At 55.7% G+C, this 24534-nt stretch overlaps 8 protein-coding genes across 8 annotated transcripts; 5 read left to right on the plus strand and 3 right to left on the minus strand.

The window, feature by feature from the left end:
• Nucleotides 1-133: 133 nt before the first annotated feature.
• Nucleotides 134-1766, plus strand: B0T26DRAFT_654612 (ketopantoate reductase PanE/ApbA-domain-containing protein; the record flags this gene model as incomplete). Its single annotated transcript, XM_060438562.1, has 3 exons — nt 134-177; nt 332-398; nt 618-1766. 3 exons carry the CDS (start codon nt 134-136, stop codon nt 1764-1766), a joined length of 1260 nt encoding a protein of 419 aa, XP_060293107.1.
• Nucleotides 1767-2423: 657 nt separating this feature from the next.
• Nucleotides 2424-3244, minus strand: B0T26DRAFT_786502 (uncharacterized protein; the record flags this gene model as incomplete). Its single annotated transcript, XM_060446782.1, has 2 exons — nt 2424-3106; nt 3145-3244. The coding sequence occupies 2 exons, from the start codon at nt 3242-3244 to the stop codon at nt 2478-2480; spliced, it is 729 nt and encodes a 242-aa protein (XP_060293108.1). The 3' UTR covers nt 2424-2477.
• A 2289-nt stretch (nt 3245-5533) lies between these two features.
• On the plus strand, nt 5534-10585 carry B0T26DRAFT_425165 (uncharacterized protein). The gene is made up of 2 exons (XM_060434922.1): nt 5534-9846; nt 9909-10585. The coding sequence occupies exons 1-2, from the start codon at nt 5725-5727 to the stop codon at nt 10254-10256; spliced, it is 4470 nt and encodes a 1489-aa protein (XP_060293109.1). The 5' UTR covers nt 5534-5724; the 3' UTR covers nt 10257-10585.
• Nucleotides 10586-11256: 671 nt separating this feature from the next.
• Nucleotides 11257-13139, plus strand: B0T26DRAFT_723125 (uncharacterized protein). The gene is made up of 3 exons (XM_060442613.1): nt 11257-11934; nt 12000-12169; nt 12245-13139. The coding sequence occupies exons 1-3, from the start codon at nt 11433-11435 to the stop codon at nt 12833-12835; spliced, it is 1263 nt and encodes a 420-aa protein (XP_060293110.1). The 5' UTR covers nt 11257-11432; the 3' UTR covers nt 12836-13139.
• B0T26DRAFT_723128 (uncharacterized protein) lies at nt 13140-14020 on the plus strand. The gene is made up of 3 exons (XM_060442614.1): nt 13140-13366; nt 13406-13468; nt 13534-14020. Exons 1-3 carry the CDS (start codon nt 13343-13345, stop codon nt 13600-13602), a joined length of 156 nt encoding a protein of 51 aa, XP_060293111.1. The 5' UTR covers nt 13140-13342; the 3' UTR covers nt 13603-14020.
• B0T26DRAFT_679175 (uncharacterized protein) lies at nt 13818-14666 on the minus strand (the record flags this gene model as incomplete). Its single annotated transcript, XM_060440316.1, has 4 exons — nt 13818-14059; nt 14132-14182; nt 14260-14505; nt 14654-14666. 4 exons carry the CDS (start codon nt 14664-14666, stop codon nt 13818-13820), a joined length of 552 nt encoding a protein of 183 aa, XP_060293112.1.
• Nucleotides 14667-18520: 3854 nt separating this feature from the next.
• B0T26DRAFT_616229 (uncharacterized protein) lies at nt 18521-19453 on the plus strand (the record flags this gene model as incomplete). The annotated part of the gene is made up of 1 exon (XM_060435988.1): nt 18521-19453. A coding segment is annotated over one exon (933 nt), but the record flags the coding sequence as incomplete, so codon positions are not given.
• A 354-nt stretch (nt 19454-19807) lies between these two features.
• B0T26DRAFT_679177 (pectate lyase superfamily protein-domain-containing protein) lies at nt 19808-22700 on the minus strand (the record flags this gene model as incomplete). The annotated part of the gene is made up of 8 exons (XM_060440317.1): nt 19808-20207; nt 20274-20397; nt 20466-20533; nt 20639-21641; nt 21717-22245; nt 22296-22369; nt 22470-22541; nt 22622-22700. The coding sequence occupies 8 exons, from the start codon at nt 22698-22700 to the stop codon at nt 19808-19810; spliced, it is 2349 nt and encodes a 782-aa protein (XP_060293114.1).
• Nucleotides 22701-24534: the final 1834 nt, after the last annotated feature.

Below are 24534 nucleotides of genomic sequence, written 5' to 3' on the forward strand. Positions count from 1 at the left end.
TCCTTCTCTCCGCCTTTTCTGTTCTGCTTCCTTTTCTGCGTCGTCGAATGCGCATTGCCTTTCCTGTTTGAGACCCCCCCCCCCACCTCCTTCCTTTCATTTACAATTGGACACCGCCACTTTATTGCCTCCAATGTCTTTGCATCAGGCACCCGAGCCGGGCTCAGATCCTGACAGGTCAGTTTCGATACCCCCCCATCCCCTCTTTTCTTTACTGAGGATGGACATGTTCTTGTTGGGTGGTAGTCCATCATCCTTGGGGGTAGTCCATGATTTCATGTCGGATGTGAGACCGAGGCTGGACTGACTATGGGTTCGAACTCGCAAATAGCCCAGTCCATGTCGTCTTTGTCGGCGCTGGTGCTGTCGGCTGTTTCTATGCCTCGAGGTTGCACCATGTGAGTTTGTTTTCGGGACTTTAAGAAAGGGGGGAGATATATATCTTTACCCATATATATCTCCATAAACGCTACCCAAATTGGACACTGGCCTTGTTTTCCGCCAGAGTGGATGCCATTTGTAACCCCTTTCCCATTTATTAGCAGCGCATGTCTCGAGAGACTCGTGTGCCGCCGAGTACGGTCCCGTGGTGCTACATGTCTAACATGGACTCATAGCCAAGCCATAACATCTACACCTCCCTCATCGCACGCTCAAACTACAAGGCCTTGGAAGCCAACGGGGTAAAGCTCCAGACTCATACGTTTGGCGACTACACGTTTGTTCCCGATGCTGTCTTCCCGTCGGTAGCTGCCGCCGCCGTAGCACAACCTAGGAGTAGCAGCAGCACCGGGCTGGACACCGCCTCGTCCTCGTTATCGCCTCCGTCACCGCTACTCGGGGCCAGGGACTGGGACTTCGTCGTGGTGACTACCAAGGCGTTGCCCGACCGATCCGATGACTCCGAGCTGATTGCGCCACTCGTTGGCCCTCAGACCTGTGTCGTGCTGATCCAGAACGGCGTCGGCGTCGAGGCACCCTACCGCGCCCGCTTCCCACGCACACCCATCATCAGCGTCGTCACGGTTGTGTCGGCAGAGCAGACGAGCCCCGGAATCTTCCGGCAGAACCGCTGGACGCGCATCCACCTGGGGCCGTACAGCAACTCGGCTTCGTTCTCGTCGTCACCGTCCGTCGCTGGCGGCGATGGCGGCGACAACACCACGGCAGGCCTGACCCCTGCCGGCTCCCCCCACCCGACCGCTTCCGGTGCCGCGGCAGAAGCAGCAGCCGGCGACGAAGACGAACACTTACAAAAGCGTGGCATGGCCTGCGCGCAGCGGCTGGGCGACTGGTGGACGCGGCTCGGCGGGATCCGCGACGTGGAGCTGTCGGACGAGATCGGCTTGCAGACGGTGCGGTGGCACAAGCTATGCATCAACGCGGCCTTCAACCCGTCGGCGGTGCTGTCGGGCGGGCGGGGCAACGCCGACATGGCGCGGGATCCGGAGCTGCGCGCGCACCTGGCCGGCGTCATGGGCGAGATCTGGGCCGCCGCGCCGCGCATCCTCGGCCGGCACTTCCCCGCCGACCTCGCGGGCCCCGATAAGATCCTCAAGAGCACCGAGCGCAACGTTGGCAGCAAGCCGAGCATGCTGCTCGACTGGGAGGCCGGCCGCCCGCTCGAGCTCGAGGTCATCCTGGGCAACCCCGTCAGGATCGCCCGCGGCAAGGGCGTTGACCTGCTGCGCATGCAGACTCTGTACGCGCTGCTGCGCAGCGCTCAGCGCGTACGCGAGGAGCGCCCGAGGGAGAAGAAGTTGTGAGGGGGTGACATTTTTATCCTCTTGCGTACATAGTTGGCGGGCAGTATATAAATAATGAACATGTCATATTTAAACGTTGTATCAAGTCACGGCTGTGAGGTTCTCGTTGGGGTTTCCGAGATCCCCATAGACCAAGACATACCGAGCGTGCAAGTGTCTTAGACCGTAAAGGGTAAAAAATAGAATCGTTGTTCTTGAGATTAGGTATTTGCCTTAGCTGCCTGTGCACTCAACAGAACACTACGCGCTTCTAAACTCACGAATACTAGAATATTCAAGCTCTGCCTTGAGATTGACGGCCGTCGTTCCTCATCTAAGTCAATATCAATAGACTCCTAACTAGTTGGGAAAATCACAAACCGGGAAGAAAAAAAAGGGTCAAAATTACTGAGGCAATTAGTTGAAACGAGTGTGATGTAGTTTTATTTACTTACTCAAGTGCCTTACCTTTCTGAAACCAGAGACCGTAGGGCACAATTGGAATGCTCAGACCTGAATGAGTCGAGGTGAAGTAAACCAGAAAAGAGGAAAGGAAACAGCGGAAGCCAATGCAGCGGCTTGGCAAAGAGAAGATAGGAGATGAGAAAAGGGGGGCGCAGGCTAGGCGCGGTGCTCTTACCTTGGGAATACTTACCTTGGAAAAGGGGGTTGATGGTACGTAGCACTCTTACCTGTCCTTTGACTTACCTTTTGCTCGGAGGCTCTAAATAGTTAGTTATAGATGGCCTCGATCGAGTCCGAGGCGTCGCCCCTGCGGACGGTGTAGGCGACCTTGCGGACCTTGCACTCCTGCGACAGTGTCAGCACGTTGCTGCTGTTCTCGGCCATGTTGTTGCTGAAGTTGATCTGCGACAGAAAGGCCAGCTTCTCGGCGACGTCCGCAGGGGTGAGCTGCCGGCCAGAAAATCTGACCTTATTGACAGCCAGCAACTCCATGGCTTTCTTTCGCAGGGTCTTGGCTTCGTACTCGTCTCTGCGGCGTCTCCAAGCCTTCAGAGACCAGTCTCGGCCCGTCTTCTTGTCCCTTCTCTTCCTTGAGCCCGTGGGGTCCCCTGAGCCCGTGGGGGCTTGCACGCTGTCGATCTCCATGGGCACGGGCGCGGGCGCGGCGACTCCAGCCACGTCCCCGGCGGCAGCGGTTCCAAACGAGTTAGAGCCGAAGGGCTGTGCGCCGCTCTTGGCAGCCCCGAGGATGTTGAAGTTGTAGCGTTGCTTTGCTTCTGGAACGACAGGATCAACATCCATGCGGTCATCCATAGTCATAGGGTCTGGGGTCCAGCCCTCGTAGTCATGGGGTCTCCGGCATCGTAGGATGAAGGGGTGGGTTTGGTCCGAGAAGCCTGGCTGCCAGCGTTGGACAATGATGAAAAGAAACTACTAGTCTGCTGCTGGGTTGCCGTATAGTCTCCGCTCGGTAAAATGTATTGAGGGTCCGGGACCTTCTTGGTTGTGGGTTTACGGGTAGTGTACGGAGCCATTGTCGGACAGTTGATTACTTACTTACCTAAATTCGCAGATATGTATGCAGTTAGAATCTAATGATAGAAACTCGACTTTGCACAAACTCTGTGATTTTGTCCGACTGAATAGCTTCCGTTATCCGCAACCGTTGAAGACGAGAGAGAAGAGAGAATTGCCACGAGACACAGACCGGACGTATCTAGTTATATTCATTTGATGAGACCAAGAGGGTGGTACGAAATGTTGGGGCGAGGTCTTTGTTTCCAAAAAGACATATTGTCTTATTGTAGCAAAACGAAAACAATGCCGCTAGGGACAAAGGGCTTATTTAAAGGGATTCGGACTCAGATGATCCGAGATGGGATGTCTTTGTGGACGTGTGCATACAAAGCATTGTTATCTTGCTATATTTTGGTACGGTTAGCAATACCTGATGATTTGCTCGTCTGAAACCAACCCGAATTCGTGCCGCAACAGCGAAAGGCCTATGGCTTCTATTGCCATACAAGCTTCGGGCATTGCCATCCTTTTAAAACAGTGTACTCCGAAATGCGAATCTGTATTACGAAGGAACAGGAACCAATTGACATGTGAATATGCTGTTGTGAAATCGGTTGCTGCAACAACTGCCCCCTTGTCAAATTGAGGATTGGAGCTGCATTGGCAAGCCACAGTGACGTCACTAGCTATGACGTCAGGGAAGGTTCACTCTTAGGAAGGCAAGGAGTAGTCTTGAAGAATCTCATGTTTCGTATGCGTGGGTGTTATTCGGAGACAGTGAAAAATAGAGAAACGGTCAAGCGATTTTGCAGCCTGGGCATCCAAGTTCGCCAACTCTCAACCGCTCCTTCCTGCCAAGTAGATGAAAGTGTAGGGTTTGGTATAGACCTCTCGTGCATCAATTGCCAAGGAAGCGGCAACCCTCGGTTACATGTCTCTTACACTACTAGCAGGTCACCCACCCACCTAGACAAGGAAGGCAAGCCCCTTGCTGATCCAAGTCCCTCGGGATGGAATTCCTGTTAGTCTTAAATGGCATTCTTCTCTTTCCCCTACAACAGTCCAAAAAACCCGATGAGCAAGTGCGCTAGCTGCGGGGTCCCTGGGACGGTGATCGACAGCCCTCTTCTCTTCTCTGCCTTCCCGTTTCTGCCGTCTCTGCCGCAGAACCAGCTGATTAGTGCGTGCGTCTCTTGTTGGGTTCCGTTCATCGGAGGGAAGAATTGAAATACGGCAACGGCCATGGGTATTGACCAAAATTGTGCCTGTCAATTCATCACCATCACGCAAACCGAGGGATGATTGTGGGTTGCCTTTAGTAAGAGGAAGGTACTGTATGTACGAATACGATATATTGACGTGTAGATACATCCTAGGTTACCGTGCCTACTTAAGTGTCAAGTTTTTGCGACCCAGAAAAGCTAAACAAAACCGTAAATAATAAACCCCCCAAATACTACATTACACACTTGCATGGTGCATTACTGGATTCTATACCTTACTAGAGGAGAAGCGCACTGCGTGGACTGGCGTTCCCGAAACTCAGCGGCCGCACGAGTGGGTGGCGGGAAACTTGCCCACCTTACCCAGGTAGCGATTCATTCCTGTGGCCTTTTGTCAAACCTATCTGCCTCTACCTTGGATACATCCCATTCATCCTCGAAACACCTTCCTTGCGCCGTTGTCGCCCATCTTTTATATGCAAGGTAATTGCCAACCTACACAACTTACTTATATGGTACATCTCTACACACTGCATTGTACCGGTATAATACCTGTACCACACCCGCAGAGGAACTTCTAGGTTCCGGAACACAGGCTCTCGTCGATCTTGAGCGGCTGGGGCATGGATCGTCATCCACGCCCCCCTGTCGCTGCCAACTTTGCCATAGCCCTCTGAGTCTGACCGACAACGAGCTATCGATTTTTTGCTTCCCCATCTCCATCCCTCTCGGTTTGGCTCTTGGGCTCCAAAAGTTGGCTTTCTACCCCGCTGTCCACCCCGCCCTCAGACAAGGACAAGGCAGGGGTATTCCTTTGGTTGTGGGCACGAAGCACGCCAAGCCCTGCTCTGTTACCAGGTATGCACAGCACCCTGGTGCCCTACTGCCCTGCTACCCTAACTGCCATAGGAACCTAATAGTTAGTCGGCCAGCCTTCAGCCCACCATTCGTCTCACGATCCCCACGGCCGCTGGCTCTCATCGAGATCACAGCCTCTAATCGAGACCGCTTCCTAACCACCCTCGTGTGCGAACAGGCTACTCAAGTTCAGCAGCCCCTCGCCCTCCAGTGCGCGCAAGGATTTGGTCCCAAGGTGGGAGACGGGAACCTGAGATTGGTGGATCGGGCAGCCTGGCCAAAGAAGGGGGAGATGCGATAGTCGACTTAGGCGCCGAGGAATTAGCGGACCGCAGGCTTGGGAATCGGGATCGGAATCGGAATCTGCGCTCAGGGTCTCAGGGTCTTTGGGGTCTCAGCTCAGAGCGGTCCTGGGAATGCAGGCGATGGATTCGATTCGCGATGCGGCGGCGGCTCGAGACCAGGAGCAGCCGCAAACCCGGGTCACCACCAGCCGGCAGACGGATACGCCTGTGTTGAGAAGCGACTGGACCGACGAAACCTTAGAGGCCTCGTCGGTAACCCCCACCACGGTACCCGATGCTAGCCATGGCAACTCTGCACATGCCGCCAGCAGTTCGGTGCCCGTCCGCTCCCCAAGTGTCTCGTCGACCTGGAGCACCCACTCGGAGCGTCACCCAACCCATGGCAATGGAAAGGACCCGGCCGACCGCGTCTTTCCCATCCGCTCTGTCGTCAGCGTCGACCTAGCGGGGAGGACCTCGAGCGAACAACAAGAAAACCGTAGGCGCCTGTCACTCTCGGAAAGTGTGGGGAGCGCCTTTGGAATCAGCTTCAGTCCCAATCCGTCGCCGACGCCGGCATCGAGGCCACAGTTTAATAGCCTTGCCAGTCGCACTACGAGCCCACCAGCCGCTATCGGCTCAATAGCTGCCCCTTTCATGGAAGCACGACGGTGCCGCTTGAACACTATGTCCGGGCCCATGTCCAGCATCCAGGCCGATGCAGAAAGGCACGGAAGAGTGACGCCAATGCCCTTGAACCTCGATGACTCGTCTGGAGAGTCTGACCCGGACGAGGACCCGCACAGCCAGGTTGGAGGGAGCTCTAATGGTCGCAGATCTCCAGCCGACCTCTTTACCGAGTCCTTCTATGCACCGAGGTTCAAGCATGTACTGACAGACGAGGGCCATGCCGTCATTACCGGAAGAGATGGGAAATTGCAGAGGTGTGAGGATGAGCCGATCCAAGCACCAGGTGCCGTTCAAGGCTTTGGCCTGATGCTGGCCCTCCGGGAAGACGAGGACGGCCATCTGCAGGTTCGATATGTCAGCGAGAACTCGAAAAGAATAATTGGATACAGCCCCCAGGAGCTGTTCCGGCTGACCGACTTCCTGGAAATCTTGACGGACGAGCAGGCAGATAACCTCCTAGACCACATTGACTTCATTAGAGATGAGGACGCCGACCCAGCCATCAATGGACCAGAAGTCTTCAGCCTATCTATAAGGCTTCCGAAGAGGCCGCGATCTATAAAACTCTGGTGCGCCATCCACACAAACCCATCTCACCCTGACTTGGTAATATGCGAATTTGAGCTGGACGATGACCACGATTACCCCCTGCGTCCACCTGGCGAAGACACGCCAGACCTGCCTGAAGATACTTTGCAATCAAACCCCACCACGGAGGAGCTTACCGAAAGCACTGAGATATCGAGCAAGCCCCTGAGGGTGTTGCGTAGCGCCCGCAAGAGGCGAGGAGAAGCCGGTGCCATGCAGGTCTTCGACATCATGAGTCAAGTTCAAGAGCAGCTGGCGAATGCGCCAAATCTGGAGAGGTTCTTGAAAATCCTAGTCGGTATCGTGAAGGAGCTCACCGGCTTTCATCGGGTCATGATATATCAGTTCGACTCATCATTTAATGGGAAGGTGGTCACTGAGCTTGTCGACCCATCGCAAACCAGGGACCTCTACAAGGGGCTGCACTTTCCTGCCACAGACATCCCGAAACAAGCCCGTGACTTGTACAAACTCAACAAGGTGCGGCTGCTCTACGATCGCGACCTGGAGAGCGCGAGACTGGTTTGTAGGTCTGTCGAGGATCTTGATGTTCCGCTAGATATGACACACTCATATCTCCGTGCCATGTCGCCCATACATCTCAAGTACTTGGCCAACATGGCTGTGCGTTCGTCCATGTCAATTTCGATCAATGCCTTTGGCGATCTTTGGGGGCTAATAGCATGCCACTCCTACGGCGCCAAGGGCATGCGCGTGTCTTTTCCTGTAAGGAAGATGTGCCGTCTGGTCGGCGACACCGTGTCAAGGAACATTGAGCGTCTTTCCTACGCTTCGCGCCTCCAGGCCCGGAAATTGATTAATACGGTACCAACGGATAAGAACCCTTCAGGCTATATCATAGCTTCTTCGGACGACTTGCTCAAGCTCTTTGATGCCGACTTTGGCATGCTGTCAATCAGGGAGGAAACCAAGATTCTGGGCAAGATTGAACAGTCCCAAGAGGCGCTAGCCATGCTGGAGTATTTACGCCTCCGCAAGTTCACCTCCGTCGTCATGACCCAAGACATAAAGGTCGATTTCCCCGATTTGCGGTACCCGCCAGGGTTCACCGTTATTGCGGGTCTACTTTACGTTCCCCTCAGCGTGGGCGGCAATGACTTCATCGTCTTCTTCCGCAAGGGGCAAGTCAGGGAGGTCAAATGGGCCGGAAATCCGTACGAAAAAGTTATTCGAGAAGGAACGTCTTCCTATCTCGAGCCCAGAAAGAGTTTCAGGGTCTGGTACGAGACTGTCTTGGGCAAGTGCCGTGACTGGTCTGAAGAGCAGATCGAGACGGCAGCGGTGCTTTGCTTAGTCTATGGCAAGTTTATCGAGGTCTGGAGACAAAAAGAGGCGGCATTACAGAGCAGTCAACTAACGCGCTTGCTGCTGGCAAACTCGGCACACGAGGTCCGAACGCCGCTCAACGCCATCATCAACTACCTCGAAATAGCGCTCGAGGGCTCGTTGGATCATGAAACCAGAGATAATCTGGCCAAATCTCACTCTGCCTCTAAATCCTTGATCTACGTCATCAATGACTTGCTAGATCTTACCAAGACCGAGGAAGGGCAGGAGCTGATCAAGGATGAGGTATTCGATTTCTCCGCGTGCATACGAGAGGCGACTGAGCCATTCAAGAACGATGCGAGGCGGAAGGGCATTGCGTACGAGGTCATTGAGCGCCCGGGATTGCCTCGGTTTGTCTGTGGTGATCAGAGACGTGTACGGCAGGCGGTGTCAAATGTCACAGCCAATGCCGTCCAGAACACCTTTCAGGGGTCGGTCCGAGTTGAGTTGTATGTGGCAGAGGTGCAAGATGGACGGGCTTGGGTTGAGATCGTTGTGCAAGATACCGGTCAGGGTATGAGCGACACCAAGTTAGATGCCCTTTTCAGAGACCTAGAGCAAGTGAGTACTGAGCTCGACGGCGAACCCTTGCTAGGCGGAGAGTCTCCCGAAGACAGGCCAAAGCAAGGAAGAGCACTCGGTTTAGGGCTGGCAGTGGTGGCAAGAATTCTGCGCAACATGGACGGCCAGCTTCGTCTAAAGTCTGAGGAAGGGAAAGGCTCGAGGTTCGTCATTCAGCTGCCGTTTGACCTCCCGTCAAACGGCTCGAACCTGGGCAGCACGGACGAGATCGGGGCTGCGACGCCGATTGCTACGTCTAGCGCTACCTCGGTCTCGACGGGAAAGCCCAATCGCCGCGATGGAGAGGTTACGCTGATTGACCGCCCCAAGCCTTCTTCACTAAACAGCCGCCGCGCTTTGAGTCCGCAAAAGAGCTTTGATGAGACCCGAAGTGTCTCTAGCCGACGCAGCGTCGGGAGCAAAGGCAGTGGCAAGAGCACGTTTAGCGACGCGGAGCGATTGATTGACGCGATCCAGACACCTCTTGCCCTTGGTGAGCCAGATTCGGAAATTGTTGCTAGGCAAAGACACAGTGCCCACGGACCGTATTATAACCCGACCTCGACCGATGCGGGGCGAGGAGCACGTTCAAGTAGTCCGACCGGTCAGCCTAATAGGCCAACAAAGCCTTCGCGTTCCGGATTAGCCCCGGGTCACGCAACTAGCAACTCACAGAGTTCACAGGCAGGAATCCAGTACATTACAGACTCCAAAGTGCCGATAAAGCCGGTGCGGATACCTGACGAATACCACGATCAACCGGAACATCCGCAAACAAGCGACACTTCGCGCGTTCTCTTCGAGCTGCGGGACGAGAACAGCTATCACAAGAGTGGCGCTGCCACAACCTCACGCGGGCAGCCAGCGACGCCAGTAGGTGCCAAGCCAGTGCCAGCCAAGCTACAAGTCTTGGTTGCAGAGGACGACCCCATCAACGTCAAGGTCTTGCGGAAGAGGCTAGAAAAGGCCGGGCACAAGGTTTCCCATGCATTGAACGGCGAAGACTGCGCGACTATGTACCGAGAGAAGGCCAGTCTCTTTGACGTAGTATTAATGGATATGCAGGTGTGTTGACCTGGCGGCGATGCTTATTGCGTGTTTTTGATCAGGCTAACACACGTTTGCAGATGCCGATTGTGGACGGCCTTATTAGCACCAAGATGATCAGGGCGTTTGAGCAATCCGATCGCCACCCTGGCTTGTCCCAAGTAGCCTGCCCCCATGGCCGAATCCCCATCATCGCTGTCTCGGCCTCTCTCGTCGAGCAAGAGAAGAACACCTATGTTGATGCTGGGTTTGACGGGTGGATTTTGAAGCCCATAGACTTCAAGCGACTGGAAAATCTCCTGCTGGGCATCATCAACGAGGACGTCAGAAACGAATCCCTGTACGTGCCTGGCGAGTGGGAGCGAGGAGGCTGGTTCGGTTGGAGGAGGAGACAAGCGGACGACGCGTCTCAACCGGCTCAGATTTGAAGCACTCTTCGACGCCGCGATCCGATACCGCCACCTTGATGGTGCGTGGTTCGGTTAGTGGAATCACATACCTACCTTGGTAAATGTATGGCAATTGGGAGACGGACTTTGGTGGCATGAAGCCGGCTTCTTCTCAATTCCTCGTCATTCTAAAACCCATCGCGTCGTAGATTCTTAATCTTTACTCCTCAGTACTCACGCTCAATTCGAAAACCTGTATTAGCTCTGCCACAACTAGCGTTGCTGGCCGATTTAGCAACTTTGTACCTTTTTGGTGTATGGTGCTTTTAAGCGCATCGATATATTACGAATGGCTTTGAAGGGAAATGGGTTGTTGGTGAGGATTCTGGACGGTCGAGATACCTTAGACTTGCTTTACCGCGGTGTGAGTTGCCCTCACCTAAGGTACCTATTCACAAACGACGGCGTCTGCTTTGGGTCTGGCTGAGTCTACTGTATTGTCCTTCTTTACTAGAAAGAATCGGACCGGCGTTTTGACTTTGGCGGTTACATGGCGGAGGATTTTTCTCTCTCTTGGTGCTTTACTTGCCTAGAAACCTTTCCTACCTTGATCAATCTTTTAACTTGTCGATTAACAGGCAGTTACGTAGAGAAGTGGTGGAAGTTGTAGTCTGGGGAGGCACTAACTAGCAGTTCATGGAAAGTGTGTTCGCGCGCTGGACTCTCGAGTTGATAACAAAGTTCCTATCTCTCCAGCCGGATCAAAGAGAAAACCTAGCAATTAATAATTTCTGGTTAGAAAAAGAGTCTCTGTGGACTTTTCGATTAAGAAGAATAACTTGCCTTTGGGCTCTTAGGGGTCTACTGAGTCTTTTCAAGTAGTTGTAAGGAGGAAACATTCAGGGGTAAAGCTTCAGCTGTAATGCGGTTACGGTCGTGTAACCATGCAACGATTACGAATACAGACTTACGTAACGCTACCCTGATATGCTAACCCATCTTGGGTTTGAATGGTGAATTTTAAATTCGCCACGTGCTTTCGCGTGAGCTTGCGACGCCAGAATCAATCAACTCGAGACAACGCGTCTCCTGTGCTTTGTCCCGTGTACCTGCGTCATTGGCTTCGGAGGCCTCCATAAAGGAGGCGGCACATCGTCTTTTAGTGAAAACCTTGTCGCGTATCACAACTTGCATACATAAGCTTTTCTTGGCAGCATGGCAGCCCGCAAGCGCAAAGCAGCGGCGACAGTCGCAAAGACCGAGGAGCTTCCTCCTGCGGAACCCTCGCGCCGGCGATCCGCGCGCGTTTCCAGCAGCACCACCAAGAGCAAATACTTTGAAGCTGCCTCGGACGAGTCGGAGCTCGACGACGTGGTGGCGACAAAGAGACGGCGCAAGTCTACACAGCCTACCGCGACTCCCAAGAAGACCGGCAGGAAAGGAGCCAAGAAGGCCGCAGTAGAAGACGAGGACGCTGAGGACGAATATAAAGAAGAAGCGGTAAAGGACGAGGACGAAGAAGACGACGATGCAAACAGCAAGGCCGACGACAGCGACGACGAAATCGACGAGGATGCGCCGCCAAAGGTCACCTTCATCCCGCTGCCCAAGCTCCGCGACACGGGCGGCGTCGAGTACGCCGACAAGCACCTGCACAAGAACACGTTTGCCTTTCTCAAGGACCTCAAGGCGAACAACAAGCGGCCGTGGCTGAAATGTAAGCTCCTTTCATCCTCTCTGGCAACGGGCTAGTTCTTTTGGGCTAACGTCGCTGCCACAAAGTGCACGACGACGAATACCGCCGCTCGCTCAAGGACTGGGAATCCTACGCCATGTCGCTCACCGACAAGATCGTGGCGGCCGACGAGACGATCCCCGAGCTGCCCTTCAAGGACATCAACTTCCGCATCTACCGGGACATCCGCTTCAGCAACGACCCGACGCCGTACAAGGTTTGTCTTGCCATCCCCCCGCCTCCAGTACGCATCTAAACCCAAATCCCTTATTAATATTCGAACCTGTTATAGCCGCACTACTCAGCCGCGTGGTCGCGGACGGGCCGCAAGGGGCCGTACGCATGCTACTACGTGCACGTCGAGCCGGGAGCGTGTATGGTCGGCGGCGGGCTCTGGCACCCGGACGGCGGCGCGCTGCAGAAGCTGCGCGCGAGCATCGACGAGCGGCCGCAGCGGTGGCGGCGTGTGCTGATGGACCCCGAGTTCCGGCGCGTGTTCCTCCCCAAGGTCGCCCCGGCCGCCTCTGCCTCGAAGGGGAAGAAAAAGAAGGCCGGCGACGACCACGACGACACGGCCGTGATCCAAGCCTTTGCCGAGTCGAACGCCGAGGGCGCGCTCAAGACGCGGCCCAAGGGCTTCATCCCCGACCACCGCGACATGGCGCTGCTTAAGCTGCGCAACTTTGTCGTCGGCAAGAAGCTGCCCGAAGACGTGTTTACCGCTGGCGGTAGCCAGGACGAGGTGGCGCGCGTCGTCAAAGCCATGGTGGGGTTCGTGACGCACCTCAACCGCACCGTCATGCCCGACCCCAACGACGACGACGACGACGACGACGATGATTCAGATGATTCAGATGGCGAAGACAATGGAGATGACGCCTAGAGCCTAGGACGGGCATAGTTGGATTTTTAAAGCAAGCCTGGTTTATTTTTCTTGCTTTATGCCTCACCGAGCACGACTTCTTCGCTGGATACCAGGCAGGTAGGTATCTATGGTGTGTATTTCTAGGGTATAGGTACACGGGGATATCTGTGGCGTTGTTATGGAGTTAGCCAGTCATTTTGGGTCCTTGCCGGTTTTCTTCTCACGCCAACAGTGTTATATGCAAGTACGGAGTATACGCGAATGAAAGGGAACAGCAGAATAATACTTCAGACTCATTAGGTAAATATATACGGATAAATAATGGTGCAAGAGGAAACGGAAAGCAAGATCATTACCCTAACCCTGGAGAACTGCCGAACACTGACTCAGCAAACACCAACTCCCCCAACCCTCGCCCGAGTCATCCGTAGCCGCAGAGGAGCATAGGTTTGAGAAAACAGCACTACGCATATCCCCAACAGCTATCACGGCGATAATCCCAACAACAGGGTGAGTGGGTATCGAATGGATGTCAAAAGAGCTATAAGTGTATCTCACTTTCCTCCCCTTCGCGTCTCCCCTTGCAAGATAAAACACAAACAACGAAAAACAGAGCCGGTACAAAAAATAAAAAAAAAGTGGTATCGTTCGGTATCATATCCGCAGAAAAGCAGCCCACTCCGAAAAAAAAACCGACGAATAAAGTGAAAATCAAGTACCCAGTCAAGTCAAGTCCTCCTACCTCACGCGATCGTCGAGTGCCTCCTCGCCCAGCCAACTTCTAGCCATTAATTGACTCACCCATGGTCCAGTCAGAGTTAGGATTATCGTGTCCGTGCTTAACTCATCGATCGCTAGCTGGTTTCGGCGTATGAGTTGTGAAGAATCCCTTCAGGCACAACGCGCCCGTCCAACTTTGAACGAATAAGATAGGATTTGGCAGGTTGGGAGCTGGAACGAAACATCAAGATCTGGCGAACTGGTCGGTCGACGGGCGGGTCTAGGCCGTGGCTGTCGGTGCGGCAGCAGCAGCAGGAGCGGCCTCAGCAGCGGGTGCTGCTGCGGGAGCGGGTGCCGGCTCCTCGGTCTTTATCTCGGCGGGGGGAGTAGGGGTCGGCTCGGCAGCTGGAGCAGCCGGAGCGGCGGGAGCAGGAGTCTCGGCCGGGGCGGCAGCGGGAGCGGCAGCGGGAGCGGCAGCGGGGGCGGCGGGTGCAGTGGTCTCCTTGGCGGGCGCAGCGGCTGCTAAAAAGAAGGTTTGTTAGCTTTGAGCACTGAAATTGAGAAATTGGACGGGCAGGGAAAAGTAAAACGTACCGGGCGCAGCGGCAGGCGTCTCGGCGGCGGGAGCGGCGGCAGCAACGGTTGCTGACAACGAGTGTTAATGCCAAGCGACTTCATTTCCCTACCATAAGCACTATGCATCGCGGGAACGGGGGACTTACCAGTAGCAGGAGCGGCGGCGGCGGCAGTCTCCTCAGCCTTGACGCCCTCGGGCGTGGCAGCGACGACGGGTGCAGTTACGGCAGCGCTGGCAGGGGCGGCAACTGCCGCAGGCGCGGCGGCGAGAGCAGCGGCGGCGCCTTCTGCAGGCGTCGCCTCGGGCTTTGGCTCTGCCTTGGCCTTCTTTTCGCCCCTGCTCTTGAAGGCGGCCTTGAGCTTGCTCTTGAGGTTGTCAAGAGCTCCGAGTGCTGCAAGGCAATTGCTCGGTTAGCACGTTCGGTAATTCAGGGTGCCAAGGGGGATGCGCGGACTGTTGTGCTTGTGAAGGAAGTCATGTGGATACTGTTTCGCAACATGGCGATGGCAGCGGTGGGGGAGATGGAGGTGACGACTTACGGATTCCAGGCATGGCTGCGGTATTAATGAGCGGTCGTCGAGATTATGTAGCAATTAATTGCCGGTGAAAGCGATGCTTTTAGCGGGCTGCGAGTTGTTTGCGGATGGGCAATTATCGACGCACGATGATATGAAAGGCGATGGGTTTGGAGAAAGGCACCCGCAAGAAGGTTGGAAGCTGGAGGAAGCTGAAAGGGGGAAGGGAGAGCTGTGTCGTTCTGCTGCGCCAGAATCAGATAAATAGCCGAAAACAGGGACACAGGCACAGACACAGGCACGTTCCGTTCCACGCAGCGCAGCCAGATAAACGTGCAGCCATGTTCCGATGTGGATGCAGCTGGTCGAATTATTATTGCAGGCAGGCAGGCGTCTCGCTCACCCATATCTGAGACGGGCGACTAATAAAAGCTCAGCTGTCCAAGATCGCCAGAAGCGCCTTCGCCTTCCCCCGCAGTCAATGCATACCACATACTGTACGCGTGTCCATGCCAGCGAACCTTCTTCAGCTGTTATCCAGATCTCTGATATGGCGACACTGGTGAAAGAGAGATGTCGCAAGCGGCTGGTTGGTTGACGATATTACTCGTTCTGCAGCTTTCATTTTGACCTGGGAGGAAAGTGCGACGGACTCCGCGACTTGAGGTAAGCAAGTTAGTCAAGGAATCTAGGTGCACATACGAAATGCGCCTCGACAGCTCGATCAGGGATTGCATCGCTTGTCAGGAATAAAGCAAGCCCTCGTCACTGCTGCCTTTGAACTGCTGCTCAACTGCGTGTATTCTCTCTACTAAACCGATCGCAACTTCCAAGAATCGAATCACAAGATAAGCAGCCGCATTGCACGGAATATAAATTGCAGGAATATGTGCCATCTCGGTACCGCCATCCCCGTTTCTTGCGTGCGGGGCAAACGCTAGTGCGCCTCCATCTCAACGATGATGACAGGGGAGCACCCCCGCACGGCGTTAAGGGTTGGGGGCTTCGAGCATGCTCGCTACGAGTACGGAGACCCAGAAGCTGGTTCAATCAAAAACGTTATCGCCGAGATGCTAATCGATAAGATCGATCGTTGGTGTGATGAAAGCGGATTGATAGAGAGTATGAGGTTCGACCCAAATAATCTAGCCGCGGCTATCCTTTTCGCAACCCGTAAGTGAACTACTTTGGAAATTGCCACCATAATTAAACCACGGTTGTTTATTTTTGTTCATTTCTGCGTCCGCCAGCGATCTGCCTTATTCTTCCCACGGGTTTTGCCAGCAAACACAGAAACTAATGTCAGTCAGTACCAAGAAGCCAGTTGAAATAACGAATCACGGTACAACACCTGGTGATCTCCATGCATCCAAACTCCCATGGAGAAGGCGGGCACTATAGTTACTCGCAGCAGCGCCACGCTAATCAATAGTGGTCGTCTTCTGAATTTATCATCACCTAATAGCTTCTCAGGCGACGGCTAGCTAGTCTCGATGAGATCCTAGGTCTTTCAAAACGCTCAAGGACGGACATATTTGAACGGCTGAGCTAAGCATTGTGGCGCCGGGCTTCTTTTCAACTAGGTTAGTTGAGAAATAGGAATGGCTGACTTTATACGGGCGAGAAGTGATAGGAATGGGGAAATATTACCACAACCCGACGATGGTGCTTACTACATCTTTTCCCTTTGCTTGCTTGCCCGCCCTCACCGAGCGTAAGCTGCAAGGCTAGGCGACTCTAATACATGCTAAAAATATAATTAGCCACGGCACTCTAATTCCCTGTCCGACTCTGTGGCCAAGCTATATTCCTCACTTCGGCTGCATGGCCAAGAAAGGCAAAGGTGTTTCATGCCCATAATCGAATAAGTGCGTGCGTGCGTGACAGACGACGACAGTCAACACCGCACATCTGTCAATAACCACTTGGATGGTGTGAGATAATTGGTTAAGGCTCTGGCGGCGCATCTCGCTGGTATTAATTCGTAAAGGTCATCTCGACGCCTCCTCAGAAACAATCTCTCATCCTCACTAGTGTTAGAGAGACAGGAGAGACGCTCCATTTTCTACGAGGGCTTTAAACGAGATGGACAACTACGGCGGGAATCTCGGTGGGCCCGGAGGTTTCAACGCCGTTAGACAAGGCAAAATCAGGACGTTCAGAGTCATCTTCTTGTTTCGTTTGGGTGTCAGGATCCTTGATGAGCAGCACTTGCGGGCGGCGCTGTTGCTGTCGTTCTCGTCAGTTCAGTTTGTTAGTTGGCACCAAACAAGGCCGGCGACGAGATGGAGCCTGGACGAGTCACGACACAATGGCGAGATGCGTGAACCTGAGACTATAAGTATGGCCATCGATCCAGTCTTTGTGGTGTCGAAAAAATCATCATCATCATCATCATCACATTCTTCACCCTCACCTCGCTAACTTCAGCTAAACAAACTCTCCCAGCTTTCAGTTCTTCCCTCGCCTAAGTAAAACCCCTACCTACCTCCTCCTCACTTCCAACCACCAAAAAAAAAAAAAGATCGGGACCCCAGCTGGCCTGGGACTCTCGGATCGATTAATAGAGTTCCCCGACGAGAACGTACTGTGTGGATGAGAAATTGCAGAGGAGGGCCCGGATTTAATCAGCTGGCTGATTACCTTACCTGTTATATATATAGGAGCATCTACATCCACCGTCTTTATCTTATACACCGCTCTATAGACTAGACTTCCTAGACTAGAGAAACGGCAATGGCGCTGGTCGCTCGCGTTCTTCACTTGCCCTCCCTTCATTATAGGGAAGCCCCTGCCGAACCCAAGTGTGATCCGAGTCACCCGGAATTAGACCGAGCGAGTCCGGATCCAATGCAAGCAAACAATCATCCTGTTGCGTGTTCCCTCAAGACAAAAGTAAAGTAGATACCTAGGTAGTTAGGTAATTAATTACGGCCTCGTATTTGACTTGTTTGGTTCTTTTTTGCCAACACTTGGCTGCTGCCAGCAGCCCGGTCAGTCTTGGAAAATTTATTTGATTTGGGGGTTCGCTCTGTTGAACTGGTTCTATCAGGCTTCAAACGGTGGGTGTCAAGTAATGGAAATGTGCTTGGCAACTCTTGATACTGCCGTGTAACAGCGCAGTAGTGAACTTTTATAGTTAAGGTACCTTGGGTATCCAGGGGTCGGGCCACAATAACATCCATCCATGACTTGTGGTTGCTTCCTCGGCCGCCCCCTTTTTCTCTCTCCCCTTAACTAGTAGATGCAATCAACGTTGAGCAGCCCATCACGAGCATGCACGTACCATGTACCAAGTAAGCACTTACAATCTTGGGGGTCTAATCAATCAACAACCCTGGCAAGGAACTTCTTCTCGACTTCGAGGGGTCCACCACCCATGTCTGTCTGTCGTTGCGTAGTTATTATTCAAGCGTTGTTTGATTGTTGCCTACCTTGGGGACGTATGTCGTCCTGACACGGCGCCCGGTTCCAGCCAATGACATTCATCCGCCTCGTCTGACAGACAGACGGACGGACAGACGGACGGACGGACAGACGGAAAGATCTGGGGGAAGATCGACGGGGGTGGCATGGGGACGGCGGAGACGATATGGGGGGTGGGGGGCGGGCCTGCCTCAAAAATTCGGAGAATGAACCTATGAATGTATCTCCGCATTTCACGCTCCAACGGCCCATGTGATCTGATCGACCGTTCAGGCATCGTCATCGTCATCTCTCTTAAAGGGCCAAGCATAATTATGTGCGAGAGGCGTGGTTGCCACCACCACTACCACCTACGGGCCATCTGCCACTCGAAGAAATAATTCACCACACAACCCACCCCTTCCCTTCCCCGTCTTGGACACAAACAAAACAAACCAAACCACCATGACCGCCCCATCGTCCCCTCCCGCACGCCCCCTCCTCGCTCGCCTCCAGCACTCCGGCTTCGTCATCGTCCGCAACACCCTCTCCGCCACCGACCTCACTACGCTCCGTGGCGCAGCCACACGGCTGACATCCGTCGCGCGGTGCGGCGCGTGGCCGCACGTGCGGACGGTGGGCAAGCAGTTCCCGCCCTGGGACGCATCAGCTGCCCGCTCCGCCGGCATCTGGGGCGTGCAGCACCTTTTGCACCCAGACCTGCCACTCAGCACCGCCGACCGCGCCGCCTTCGCGCGCGTGTACTTCTCCGACGCCGTGCTGCGCGTGGTGCGCGAGCTGCTCGAGATGGACAGCGACGAGCAGCTGGTCATGGAGCTGTTCAACATGCTGGTGCGGCCGGGGACGGAGGCAGAGCCGATGGATGACTTCGCGCTGCGGTGGCACCGCGACGACATTCCTTGGGAGGCGACGGCGGACGAGGAGGAGGCGCGGCTCTCGGCCACAAATCAGCAGCAGCACGCGCAGTTCAACCTCGCGCTGTACGACGACGCGTCGCTCATCGTGGTGCCCGGCAGCCACGCGCGGGCGCGCACGGCGGCGGAGCGCGGCGCGGACCCTTATGATGATGGCAACGCCATGCCCGGCGCGGCGGCCGTGGCGCTGGCGCCCGGCGACATAGTCTTCTACGACAACAACATTGTGCACCGCGGCGTGTACGCGGCCGGCCGCGAGCGCGCCACGTTGCACGGCTCCGTGGGCCGCGCGGCGGTGGCTGGGGCCGATGACGAGGCGGCGAACGCGCGCGCGCGGAATGTCCTCCAGCACGGCGTCGGCGCCTATGTCGACCGCTGCGACTTTTCGGGGCTGCCGCAATTCCGGACGGCCGAGGCCATGCGCCGCCGGCTAGTGGACATGGGGCGCCAGCACGGCGACGTGGGGTACAGTCTCAGCGGGTGATGTTTGCGGCCCTCGCCGGAGTTGAAGCAGGTGCGTCGTTGGGTTGCGTGACAAATGCCAAAGTGGGAGAGATTGCACGAGCGGAGGGCGGCTACAAGAAGAGGCTGAAGCGCAGAAATGGCGCGTGAATATATATATTATTCAGGGACAGGTAAATAATGACCAACATGTAAACATGTGCAGCCTTCTCCGTCAAAGGTGTTGGAGAAAAGAAAGCAAGTCCCTCGCGGGTTCGGTAAATACAACAACAACACGACCCTGTTTTCCCCTCCCCCCCCTATTACTCAACCCATCTCATGCCTAACCGAGTATTGGCCGCACACGCTGGCAACGAGAGACATCCAACCAAAAACCTCAGCCGCTCTTGTAGACGGCAACGCACGAGGGGAACACGTTGACGTTGTCATTGTACCAGGCGACCTGGGCGCCGTCGCGGTTGAGCATGCTCTGGACGCCGATGGTGTTGAGGTTGTAGATGTTCACGTTGCTGCTGGCGCTGCCGCCCTCGATGGACGCGATGCGCGCCTGGCACGTCTGGCCCGCGGCGAAGGTCGAGCACGCCGTGCTGTAGTTGCTGAAGAACGAGTACAGGCCCGCGCCGTACACGAGGATGTTGCGGCTGTTGATGACGCGCAGCCCCCAGGCCGCCGCGCAGTTGCCTCCTACGCCGGAGCATGACGTGCCGAAGTTGGGGTCGTTGAGCGCCGCCACCACGGGGAACGGGACTACCGCCGTGGGGTTGGGCTGGTAGTATCTGTTTTGTGGTGAGCCACTTTGTTGATGGGGAGCAGAAAAAAAAAGGGGGGGGAGGGGGGCCTACGGCGTCTCGGTCTGGATCTGGCCCATGAAAATGTTCTGCGTCCCGGCGAGCTGGTACTGGTAGAGGGTGTGATGCTCCGATGCAGTGCCCCAGAGCCAGAAGGTGCCCGCAGTGGACTCGATGTCTGCAGAGGCAGTCAGCAACAATGGTCGGGAGGTCGACCCATCATCATATATGTAGATATCGTCTCACATAGGCCCCGCCCGCTGTAGATGGTAATCTGCGTGTTTGCCGCGTCGTCGATGTCGTGGTCGGCAGTCCTAAAACAGCCTTGTTACTTCTTGATCACCCTGAATACCCCTGTCCTCCCCTGAGATGCTAAGACCCGGCCGACTCGAGGACGGATAAACAAAACAACAACATACCAGAGCCACACGTTCTCCATGTATAAGCCGCTCGCGCTCTTGGTGATGTGCATGGACATGAAGGTGACGATGCAGCTAGGGTTGACGGCGCTGTTGGACGGCGTGGTGGGGCACTGGCCGACCTGCTGCTGGCTGCCAGTAAAGCCGCCGACGCGGACGTGGACGTCCCACATGCCGCTCGGGGCGCTGGCGCTGCTGGCGAGGTTCCACTCGATCAGCGTGGCGCCGGCCTGCGCGTTCTGCGTCGACAGGATGAAGTCGCTGAGCTCGACGGAGCCGGCCTGGCCCGACGTGGCGCCGACCTGCAGCACCGGCTGCGGGTTGTTGACGTCGGCGAAGAAGCCGCCGGCCGACATGATGACGGGGAACGACTCGCCGACGATCTTGGCGCCCGGCGGCACGCTGATGGTGCGCGTCACGCGGTAGATGCCGTAGTCGATGAAGACGACCTTGCTCGCGGCCACGGCCGTGTTGATGGCGCTCTGGATGGCCGCCGTGTCGTCGGTCGCCGCGTCGCCCCTAGCCCCGGATGCGCGCACAGACACAAACGACGCCGCCGACAGCGTCTCGTACTGCGGCTTGGACCGGGTGTAGTACCGGCCGTCGGGCCCCAGCAGCGATGCCGGCCGCGAGTTCGGCGCGAGGGTGCCGCTGAACTCGCTGGGGCCCGTCGGCGTGTACTTGTGGCCGTTGCCCCACGCCGTGATGGTCACCGCGCCGCCCGATCCGGAGAGCAACGTGCCGCTAGGGCCCTGGACCGCTACGGGGACGTTGTTCAGCACAATGTTCTCCAGCACCAAGCTGCCGGCCGTGTCGGGTGTCGAGCCAGTGGCCCAGGCCGTCTTGATGCCGACGGGGACGTTGGTAAAGGTGCTGTCAAACAGCGTCAACGAGCCCGTCTCAACGTTGCTGGAGCCGCCGGCCGAGATGTCGATGCCCACTTGGCAGTTATTGATGGAAAGCCCAGAGTAGGTCCAGCCCCAGTCCCAGAGATGGATGATAGCTATTGTGGCTGCGTGTTAGACGCACTACAGAACAGCAAACATGAAGCACAAAAACAGGGCACAAAAGACAATACCGGTCTTGCAGTTGTTGAACTTCAGGTTCCGCATCGTAAACTGCTGGTTGCCCATACTGGCACCTGTCGCACCGCCGTTAAAGGTCAGGTCAGTAAGGAAGCCGCCGCTGCCCTCCTCCATGAACAGGCCGACGTGGACGACGTTGGATGCGGTGGGCATGTTGAAGACGATGTTCTGCAGGCTCGTGGCCTGGGCCGTCGGCCAGTGCATTCCCGTTGCCGCGGTTCCCGGAGCGATGTTGGTCGTGTCAATGACGAAGTTGCGGACCTGGCGGAAGAAGACGTTGACCGCCTTCCAGTTGAGGCTCGACGTGTAGTAGACGTTCCCATCGATCAGACCGAACCCGGCAAAGTTGGCCGTCGCCTTGAGCGTCGGCGGCGACGAGGCATCTCCGATGAGCTGCGTGAAGTAGGCTGGGGTGATCGACTTTGAGATCAAGTACGTGCCTGTCGGGAAGTAGACCAGGCCCGGGGTCGTGGTTGTAGACGCCTTTGGGACTCGCTCCATCAGAAACCACGTCTCTCTTGACTGAGGGACCACCATCCTCTCTCTCTCTGAACTCCGGACTCTAAACTTACACAGCCCTGTGCGCAGGGGTTTCCAGCGCTGATGGCCGCGTTAATGGCCGCCGTGTCGTCCGTGACTCCATCGCCTGTCCTGCGCGTTAGGTCTGTTTCCTTTTGCCCCCACGAGCGAGTTGCCAGCTACCCTTTGAGAGCAAGATGAAACCATGAAGCCAGATCAAAACTCACCCCTTGCGCCGTAGTCCCTGACATTGCGGAAAACCGGATACCCAGCTGGAGTGAAGGGCGCAGTCCCTCGATCTTTTTATTCCATGGTCCAGCCGCCAGTTAGAAGAAACAAAACTGTACAAATGTGAGAGGCTGCATGGGTCTCAACTCACGGGCTATATCACCGAGCCAGTATGCATTGGCGGCCGATGCCAGGCCGGCAACAGCCAGCAGCAGCGAATCGAGGCGCATTGATGATATTTATCAGCCGGGTACTTGGGATAGCCAAAATGAAAAGACGCGCGCAGCAGCAGCAGCAGCAGCAGCGATGGGGAACCGTCTCGTCTCCCGCCGGAGAAGGAGAGAGAGAGGGAAAAAGAGAGATAGATGGGAGAAAGGGAAGTGAGTGAGTGATGGATAGAGAAAAGCCAAAACAGTCTCTTTTTTTTAACTCCTAGGCCGGGCCGGCCCGAGGATAATATAGACAAAACATAATCGCCCACTCCCAGGCTCGTCCACCCATGTCTAAAAACAACAACACGCACTTGCTCGTCCCGCGGGAGGGCGGAAGACACGAGATCATCGCCACAGCCCGCGCGCACGTCCAGGTCCAGGTCCAGGTATGTCGGTTGACGGCGACGCAGCGACATGGCATGTTCCTCGGCCGGGAGGAAGGAAGAAGTCAAGGTTGCTTGCCCCTTTAGCAGCCTGGCGCGCGGTGGAACAAGAATAATTTCCATCCCCAAAAATAACCAAAATTCCGTGCCTTGTTTGTACTGGCCATATTGTGGTTGTGGGCGAGAATGCAACCGACAAAACAAATAAGTTCTTTTGCGGCCGCCGAAACCCAACAACACAAAAGAAAGGCCCGATTGTCTTGTGGGCATGGGATCCAGGCACGCACCTTGCACGGCAAATGAGACAGGGATCTGATTCCGGGAAGCGCCTCTGGCTCTGGAAAACAGAGCCGCCTGTGATCTATCTGGTCGGACGCAGCCCAGCCAACCGTGGCGATAGGAGAGAGAAACGTGCCGCTGTCACCATCACCACCGTCACCACCATCACCACCATCACCATTGACTGACTGACTGGCCGACTGTCCAACAATTGTGGAGAATAGAACTCGTGAGTAACGAAACTGTGCGAGGCAACAATACATGGACAGACAGCAAACAGGAACTCCACTTTCTTGTAGCAGCGCATAGGCCGAGGTGCTGCTCACCTGAGCCGAGTCTGTCTCTATTGTTGCTGCCTAGTGGGCCAAGGACAGGACGAGGCCCGAGTGGGTAGGTGAATGCCGTGGAAAGCAAGGCCGAGGTCTGAGGCAGGACGCGGTCACTGACGGCGGCCTTGTGACGAGGGAAAAAAAAGGGAGGGTGTCGCACACACACAATCTCCCCCAAGGTCACCACTACCACCACCACTACCACCACCCTCCTCCGGCTCTCTTCCCGCGACATGCCGAGAGGGAGCGGAAGGAAGCGAACGGATTCCTGGGGTTCAGACAGGGCCGACGTGGACGGGATTGGGATTCAGGGAGTCACTTGTGCCCACCCGGGCCGGCGCTGCAACCCGCCCTCTGATTCGCCAGCCCGGCCGAACTGCTCGAATGAGAGACGGCGCGCCGATGCAATCGAAGGAATAGGGCCGGATGTCACCAGGGCAGGTTCTCAGCCCAGGCCGTGCCGTCCAGTGACCACAGTCCACAGTGATCTGCGCCGTCGGTCGATCAGGAGCACCCCCCCCGGTCCCCGCGAAACTGTGGGGACTCCTTGTTACATGGACACAGCTTACACAGTGCACGTTTACCCCATATTCTAGGTAGTTGCAGTGCCGACTGGTGGCTGACTAGCTGTATTGGGCGCAGCCACACGCGCCTCCATGTCTCTCTTCTGTCATTCTTTCGCTGTCCTGCGCGGAAGGTAGGCGCTTGTTGGCCATGTTAAATGTTTTCGAGGCGCACCGCTAGGAGCGCCCCGCCAATAGCGCGTGGGCACGTTGCCATTCTCACGATGCTATACCGAGGCCGACATGTTGCCTCCGGAGAACTGGCCTGTCTCGTCACGGGTATCGTCGTGCTTCTTCG

The sequence above is a fragment of the Lasiosphaeria miniovina genome (genome assembly GCF_030549165.1).
Source record: "Lasiosphaeria miniovina strain SMH2392-1A chromosome Unknown B0T26scaffold_6, whole genome shotgun sequence".
NCBI lineage: Eukaryota > Fungi > Ascomycota > Sordariomycetes > Sordariales > Lasiosphaeriaceae > Lasiosphaeria > Lasiosphaeria miniovina.

Coding starts and splice junctions, on each gene's coding strand:
- B0T26DRAFT_425165 (XM_060434922.1), top strand. CDS start 5,725: ATGCAGGCGATGGATTCGATTCGCGATGCGGCGGCGGCTCGAGACCAG. Junction 9,847..9,908: donor TAGTATTAATGGATATGCAG/GTGTGTTGACCT, acceptor ACACGTTTGCAG/ATGCCGATTGTGGACGGCCT.
- B0T26DRAFT_723128 (XM_060442614.1), top strand. CDS start 13,343: ATGGATGTCAAAAGAGCTATAAGT. Junction 13,367..13,405: donor ATGTCAAAAGAGCTATAAGT/GTATCTCACTTT, acceptor TCCCCTTGCAAG/ATAAAACACAAACAACGAAA. Junction 13,469..13,533: donor AAAAAAAGTGGTATCGTTCG/GTATCATATCCG, acceptor GTGAAAATCAAG/TACCCAGTCAAGTCAAGTCC.
- B0T26DRAFT_723125 (XM_060442613.1), top strand. CDS start 11,433: ATGGCAGCCCGCAAGCGCAAAGCAGCGGCGACAGTCGCAAAGACCGAG. Junction 11,935..11,999: donor CAAGCGGCCGTGGCTGAAAT/GTAAGCTCCTTT, acceptor GCTGCCACAAAG/TGCACGACGACGAATACCGC. Junction 12,170..12,244: donor ACGACCCGACGCCGTACAAG/GTTTGTCTTGCC, acceptor AACCTGTTATAG/CCGCACTACTCAGCCGCGTG.